We start from the raw sequence: 8121 nt of genomic DNA, 5'->3' as shown, positions 1-8121 counted from the left end.
GCTCGGCTGGTGTATTACAGTGACTGCCTGCTGGTGTTGGAGGCTGGGGTACTGGGATGCGTTGGGGGAAGGAAGGTTGGAGAGCTTTGTGATCCATTGGGGATGGGGTCAGGGAGGAAAGGGAGACAGCAGCAGGTGTTCTGCTACACAGCTGGGCATGAGTCTGGGGAAACTGGATCTGGAGAACAGGAGAGGTGTGGAGCCACTGTCAGCCCAGTTGTCGGGAAGAACTAGGTCATCGTCACAGTCTGAACAAAGCAGAAACAAACGCCAGCAGTGTAAATAGCTCACTGTCCATCTATCTGGGATTCATAGTCTTCTGGGCAACTCCAAGGGACTCTGCTCACTTCTCCAGCCCCGCCCTCTGCAGTGCACACATCCTGTCTTCCAGGCTCCGACTGCCTCCACCCCTCCACTGCTGTTCTTGTGTCATCTCATGGTACCGGTATCTCCACTGTGCTCAGGCTTGTTGCTGCAATTCCGCTTTCACCAGTAGCCTCTCCTGGCTTACTTCCTGGTGCTAAACCTCAACTTCCCTGCATAGCTCTGTTCAATCCTGAGCCTTCAGCTGCTACTAAGACTGCATCTTCACCAATGGCCTCTCACTAGCCAAGCCTCAGGTGCCCTTCACGACTCCTTCATGCCTTCAAAACCAGTGCCACCTGGATGACTCTAACACTCCTAAGTTCACCTGCCAGTGTAAGGTGCAACCTTGGGCACTGTGGTGGTGTGAAAGACAATAATAGCACTATTGCTATTGGGAGCTGTAGTGTTGTTGGTGTAGGTATGTCCTTTATGAAGGAAGTATGTCACTCTGGAGGCAGGCTTGGAGATGTGATATATACTCAGGCCTCGCTCAGTGTGATACACAGACTGTTTCCTGTTGCCTGCAACATGTAGGACTCTCTGCTATTTCTCCAGCCTCATGTCTGTCTGCATGCTTCCATGCTTCCCACCATGGAGATAATGAACTGAATCTCTGAATTGTAAACCACCCAATTAAATGTTTCCCTCTATAAGAGATGCCCTGATCATGATGGCTTTTCACAGCAGTAGAACCCTAACTAAGACAGCCACCTCTGAACACAGCTTCTGTGCCGATTCTGAGGAGACACTGCCCAGATTTCGCCTCAGTGATGCTTGTCTTTTCTTAATCACTGCAAATTTCTCAGCTCGAGCTGAGCAGTATCAATTGTCCCAGTCAGTCAAAAGTTTTACTTCAGTGGTTCTGGTTTCTTGTTAATCACAGTTGATTCTTCGGCTCCAGTGGACCACACAGCACAGATTCTTCACATAAGAGGGCTGTTAAAATCCCTTTCACAATCCTCCCCAAAATTCCTTGTCAGGTCCCTTTCAGTGGGCACAGAAATGAGATGTGTCATCCTCCTTTTTTGTTTCCTTCTAAAATGTCTTTGTGACTGCATTTGAAATTCCGTGCCATGGAATATATATATGTGGAACACGCAGAATCATGTCAACATATTCTCAATGAAGTGTACATTGAGTCATTCTCCATGCAGCCAGTCTCACCATTTCTATTGTGTACTTATGTGGCATATTTCAGGATGCAGTGACCTATGAGGATGTGCACGTGAACTTCACTCATGAAGAGTGGGCTTTGCTGGATCCTTTCCAGAAGAGTCTCTACAGAGATGTGATGCTGGAAACCTGTGAGAACCTCACTTCTGTAGGTAGGACTGCTCAATTTTTTGTCAGTTTTTTATAATAAGGGGACACACACTTTTTTCCTTTTTAATTTTTTAAATTTATTTTGCATACCAACCACAGTTCCCTTCCTACCCCTCCTCCAACTCCTGAACCTGGCTTCCCCAGACCTCCCCCTCATCCACTCCAAAAGTGTAAGGCCTCCCATGGGGAGTCAACAAAGCCTGGCAAATGAAGTTGAGGCAGGATCAAACCCCTCTCCCTATATCAAGGCTAAGCAAGGCATCCCACCACCATAGGGAATGGGCTCCAAAGAGCCAGCTCATGCACCGGGGATAGATCATGGTCCCACTGCCAGGGGCCCCTCAAACACCAGGGTACGCAATTGTCACTCACATGCAGAGGACCTAGTTTGGTCCCATGCAGGCTCCACAACTGTTGGTCTAGAGTTCGTGAGTTTCCACAAACTGGGACAGGCATTTCTTAGTCATTGGTTCTCTCCTGGGATTTCAGTTGTGAAAAAGGAAGAATGTGGTAAATTAATCAGGCATGGTTCTTGAAATTTCCTGGCGTGAGTGAGAAGGAAACATGGAACACAAACGAACCTGCTTAGGAGTTTATTAGAGGGGGGATTGGTGTGCAGAGATAGAGAGCGTGAGAGCGAGGGAGGGAGGGAGAGAAATGGCGCCTCCAGCTTTTAAAAGCTGCCTAGCACAGGTGCACAGGGGTTGGCGTGACTATGTTATACACTGATGACGCAGATGGGCAACTCAAGTATGCGTGCAAGGGTTTTAGCTGAGTCATATGTGGATGTAACCACACACGCGCGCACGTGGGTCACACGAGGCCCTTTGTGCTTGAGGGCCCATTCGCATATGCCTGCTTTTAGATCCTGAAAGTGCAGCCTTATCTATGGCTGAATAATTACAGTTTTTAGGTTCAACAAAGATAGTGACTTGAATTTTGCATACTTTCTAGTAATTTATAATGTACATTTTCTGGTACTGTATTTTAGGCTACAAATGGGAAGACCAGAATTTTGAAGAACATTGTCAAAGTTCTAGAAGACATGGAAGGTAATTTATGTATGCAAGCTAATACATACATCTGAAGAAATTTCAGTATGATCTGAAACTTTAAGGAAAGACAACACTAAATAAGCCCAGCTTTATGATGATTATGAAATTCTCACACACCAGTGTGCCTCAGTGTCAGGGAGGTGTCTCTAAGAAAGAAGACAATGAAACTGTTATGCCCAAATGTGCAAAGTTCCCTCGAAAGCCAACAAGGAGACTGAGTCCCGTATGTAAAATCAAAGAACCCTTATTTTATAGAAGTTTGCAAACTCGGTCTCTCCGCACGTCCAATATATTGGAATAAACTGAAGTTCCTGAGATCAGTTAGAGTAGGGTTTTATGGTAGTAAAGGTGGGGGTGAGGTCCTGAGGTTCAGGACCCCTGATTGGCTGACATTTGTCTAGGGGTGTCCTAGTGAGTGTGCTGGCAGATGGTCATATCTCCAGTGGTTGGAACATTAGGAATTTCCTTGGGATGGTCTGCTCTTGGGTGGAGGTCAGGTAATCTCCACCTGTGGTTCCTCCTGCAGCCAGGTGAACTACTGAGACTCAGGCCTCTTTATCGATGACTGAGTTCTACCCTGCCAGATGATAATGGTTGGAAGTAAAGAACTTCCTTTGGGTGATATGTTTATCGTGACTGGATTCTACAGAAACAATGTGTTAACACATGACACTGTCACAGGATAGATGTTGGGTTCATGCAGGTCCGATTGTGGCTGCAGGGGCCAGCCTCTAAGGACTGAAGCCCTTTCCCTTCACCCAGGGCATATTTATTTTTCTCCATATTTACATTTTAGCCAGTTGATTCCCATATGCTCAAAACAATGGCATTGAAGCTTCCAAAAATATAGTGCCAAGTGCAGATTCTCAATTCATCAGGTACCACAGTTTTTCGGAACCAAGTTTCGCGTAGGCTTTGTACCCTTGGAAAACTCTCAGATAAGATTCACATAGGTCAGCAAGAGAAACAAAGGGTATCTGCTAAATAAAAGATGGATCAGGGCTAGGTAGGTGCTAACATTCTGGAAGTAGGCCAGGTGTAGCCAGTGGGGATTAGGGTCAGGTATAGCCCAGCAGGAATGCTGCCACAGATCCCTTTTTTCTTTATACAAAAATTTGAATGCAGTCTTACAGTATATACAGCTTTTTTTCCTAGCTATTTGTCTTACAGTCGCATGTAAGTTCACTAAAACACATTTTAAAGCCAATAAAGTTAATATTGCTAGAACAAAAGCAATACTTGCTAGGATAAGAAATCTGCTTCAGGTGATTCATAGGGTTGAATAATGCTATTGTATTTGCAAGACCTTCCATAATAGCTATTACTGGGGCTGGAGAGATGGCTCAGAGGTTAAGAGGTTTGGTCTGCTCTTCCAAAGGTCCTGAGTTCAATTCCCAGCAACCACATGGTGGCTCACAACCATCTGTAATGGGGTCTGGTGCCCTCTTCTGGCCTGCAGGCATACACACAGAATATTGTACACATAATAAATGAATATTAAAAAAAATAGCTATTCCTGCTGTATCAGGTAGCTTATTTGCAAAAGTTCCTTTTTGTAAATGAAGTCATTTGAGAATACTTAGGGTGACCCATCAAGTGCATCTTAGCCTTATCTCAATCATACTTGCTTTCATTAAATCTTAAGGATGTGATACATACAATAAGAAGAGACACTGCAATCACATTTTAATGTTACCTGCTCCTTCAAAATTTCTATCCCCTAACAATAAAACGGCTGGCCTTAACTCAGCAAATTAATTCATTATCTCATTATCAGTTGTATTTTGTTCAGCCCAAAGTTCTGTTGAATGTTTGTGCCAGTCTGTAAGGCATTCAGCAGTTTGGATTTCTTTATGAAGCACCGCTCCAGCTGTTGCTGCTGTTCCTGCTGTTGCTACAATGATTCCCCGTAATAAGTGCAATAGCCGATCCAACTATATGATGTGTTGTTCTCTTTAATATTCTCTCAGCAAACTTCTGTTCAGGAGCATCACAGGAGAGTCTTACCATGGACTTGACAGCCTCACAGGAATCCAGATTGCTGGCCTTGCTCTAAGAACATAGAAACTTTCAAAAGGTCAAATTTAAGCCTGGGTATGAAGGGTACAGCATTCACAGTGATGCTGTGTTGGGCATGAGGCCCAGTGTAACTTCCTAAGCCGACCTTGAGTTTGATGAGGCCTAGTGTAACTTTCTGGGCCTAGCTTGAGTTTGGAGACCTGTGTCTGGCTATAACTTCCACACAGGAAGTGACTCAGCACAGCCTGACCTGGTCCGCCTCTGCCCAGCCACTACTAACGTGGCAGAATATTATTGGCCCTTGTCCCTTGCTCTGCACTAGCCCTGCCTAATACAATTGAACGAGATCCTGCTTTGACGGGCTCCCAACTCATTGTGTGTGTTTCTCCCTGTTGGCCTGGTGGAGGGCTGATTTTTTGATGCTCACCATCCCACTCAGCTGCAGGGAAGGTCTGGCAGGTCCAGCTCCGCTGCTGCCCTTTCTGCCAGAGAACCCGGCAATGCTGTAATTATTAGGGCCATTGTACAGGCCCATTAGGAGTAAGTAAAATAATGGTACACATGCCATAAAAGTATGGCTTTGATTTTGTTTGAAAGACAAAGTATATTCATTATCCTTAATGTTTGATTTTCCTTCAGATGCCTTAAGAGGGTGGAAGGTAATGAGGTTTTTTAGGTAACAGCCCCTTAGACCTCTTTAGGGTCCAGTCGAGATGCTACAGCTGGCAGGGGAACTGACTGAAGAGCATCAGCTCACACATGTCTTCTCTCATCATGTCTGTTTACTCTTCTGTTATCAATCTTTTTTACACAGTTCTCAGGCAAGGCAGAACTAGAGATCTTGTATTTTTCATGGTTCTAGAAACTGATCAAAGCTCACAGAGAGCAGTAGCTTGGCAGCTTCTTGTATGGCTCGGGGAACTGTGGCTGTTGGACTCCCTGGCAGCTGCTTGGAGGATCAGTTAAGGAGGGAACTTTAAATAGAATCTAAGAGGAAAGAAGGGGTTTGTGTGCTGGACCGCATTTCTAAGTACGGTTAGGTGATGTGTTAAAAGTTTACAATTGATAAATGTGAAAGGGGGAAGTGCACATGGTGCCCTCTCCTGGCTGGCTCACCAGAACTAGCTCTGAAGACAGCGCCAGCGTGCACTATGGAAGGGCGCCTGTGGCATTTGGTCTGCCTTAGCATATTTTCCAAATGTTTAGCAGGCTAGAAAAGGGGGAGGGCCTTTCAGAACTAAGAATTACATTTACACCTAAGCAATAGGAGGCCTGTTAGTAACATAGTACAAAATCTGGAGCTGGACTCTTCTCAGCCTCCTGGGCTAGACTGTGGCTTGTTCCCATGGCATCTGTGGAAAAGAATTGCCTTTGGGGCTGTGAAAATGGTTAATAGCTTGTTTCTGTTTACTTAAGACCCAATCAATTAATCTTCTAAGTTAAGATCTTATATCGATAAACTGAGATGAAAAATAGAGTGTTAGTAACCTGTTTAGGGTTAGAACACTGTTAATTGGAGTAACACTTCCCATGTCTGTAGAGGGTGAATCCAGGGTGCACTCGCTTCCTATCTCGCTGAGGGCTGGGCTAAGTATCAACAATTTCAGACATGCCATAATTCTTGTTGTTGGGCATCTGTGCATGCTTCTAGTCAGGTCTCTACCATGACACTAATCCTGACAAACTGCCTGCCAAAGGAGATCCATGCAGAGGGGCAGACTTCTAAGTGTATACAGAGATCTGGCTGAGAGTAAGGGTATTGACTGTGATTAGTTTCTCACCAGAATCACACATTGCTAGGAAGAGTCATCCAATGTGTAAGGGGAATTGTGCCCAATAAACAATACCTGTGTTGCTGTGGGAACAATCCGCAAGCTGTACTGTGAGGGAAAGAGCTATTGCTTCACATAAGAAGTCTACAATGAGGATGGCTAATATATTCAAAAGACAGTATTCCTTATCACCTGTGAAGAAGACTTATCTCCATCAGAAGTATGTCTCTGCTGGGTTGACCTCTGAACTGTCTGCTGAACTCTTACTGCATAAATCTGTGGCCTCTATCAAGAAGGCACTTTCCAATTTCCACGAGTTAGTCTGAATTGAATTGCCAAATTGTAGGAAGGGATTTGACATTCCATCTCCATGCCATCGGATAGGTTTATTAACGGAAGCACTGATTTCTACAGTTCCGTTCAAACTAGTCCATTTCCATCTTAACTTTGAGTGAGAAGATTTTCCTCGAGGGGAGCCAGAAGGACTCCAATTCACGGCATCTCCTTGGGAGATACTAATTAGCACTCAAGGTCTCTCACTCTGGCATTGTTGCTAACACACCCATTCAGATTCTCTGTTGGTAACCCACATCTCACAGAACAGTAGATTAATGGAGCTAATAGTATTAATCTGTCCTTTAAAACCAGATGCTTGAAGCATATGAAACTTATTAAGATAATCTTGGGTAGTTTTGTCTTTGGGTAGCCATACTTGAGAGGTTATATTTAAGCATCGAATTCCATTTCCCATGCAAATAGGAATTCCTCGTACTCCCACAGTGTAACTGTCAATCACTCTACCCTCCTTAATTGACTGAGCAGGACCTCAGTTGTCATAAGGACCAGGTAACCATGAAGGTTCATTAACCACTTCAGGAATATCCATATCTCCTCTACTTACTGCTCAGTTAATTGGAGAATTGGGGATAAAACCCAATAATTATGATCCATCCCTTTTACCTGTACTGTTACCATGGAAAGCATGCTAATATATTCCTTATAACTTAGTAGTTAGTAGAATTTACAGACTTGTGAGTCATGGGAAGTGTCACCTCTCCTTTGTCACACAAATTCTTAAGCTGTCCCCAGGTGAGAGGAGTAGTTGCTTGTTGCAGAGGTCTCCTGTGTCTTGACTTTGGTGGAGGCATCTCTGCATCTGCAGCATCTGGGGTATGTCTCTTGCTCATGCGGGATTCTTATCAGTTTCGAATGGGACCACACTCTATTATCTCCTGTGGGAACATCAGCAGAACCCTGGCCCCGTCATGACACTCGTCCTTTCTCCAAGCAGATGTCATGGCATTCTTGTAGTATAGATTTAAATTAAATCAACAGTTCTTTTTTTTTTTTTTGGTTTTTTTTGAGACAGAGTTTCTCTGTGGCTTTGGAGCCTGTCCTGGAACTAGCTCTGTAGACCAGGCTGGTCTCGAACTCACAGAGATCCGCCTGCCCCTGCCTCCCGAGTGCTGGGATTAAAGGCGTGCGCCACCACTGCCCAGCAGGAGTGAATTATATTATCCTCCCTAATTTGATATACATTTGAAGTTCCTATGATGTTAGACAAGTTGAAACAAAGCTTTGTTCTT

The 8121-nt window shown here is 44.5% G+C and overlaps 1 protein-coding gene across 1 annotated transcript in view; it reads left to right on the top strand.

The window, feature by feature from the left end:
* LOC101995378 (zinc finger protein 14-like) overlaps nt 1-8121 on the top strand; it is a 22056-nt gene that overhangs the window by 5835 nt on the left and 8100 nt on the right. The window contains 2 exon segments of the mRNA XM_026785377.1: nt 1565-1691; nt 2681-2741. Of these exon segments, the coding sequence (XP_026641178.1) occupies nt 1565-1691; nt 2681-2741 (188 nt within the window).

This window comes from Microtus ochrogaster, linkage group LG1 (assembly GCF_000317375.1).
Source record: "Microtus ochrogaster isolate Prairie Vole_2 linkage group LG1, MicOch1.0, whole genome shotgun sequence".
In the NCBI taxonomy this organism is placed as follows: Eukaryota; Metazoa; Chordata; class Mammalia; order Rodentia; family Cricetidae; genus Microtus; species Microtus ochrogaster.
Note: the sequence above shows the minus strand (reverse complement) of the source record. Positions and strands in the feature narration are given on the sequence as shown.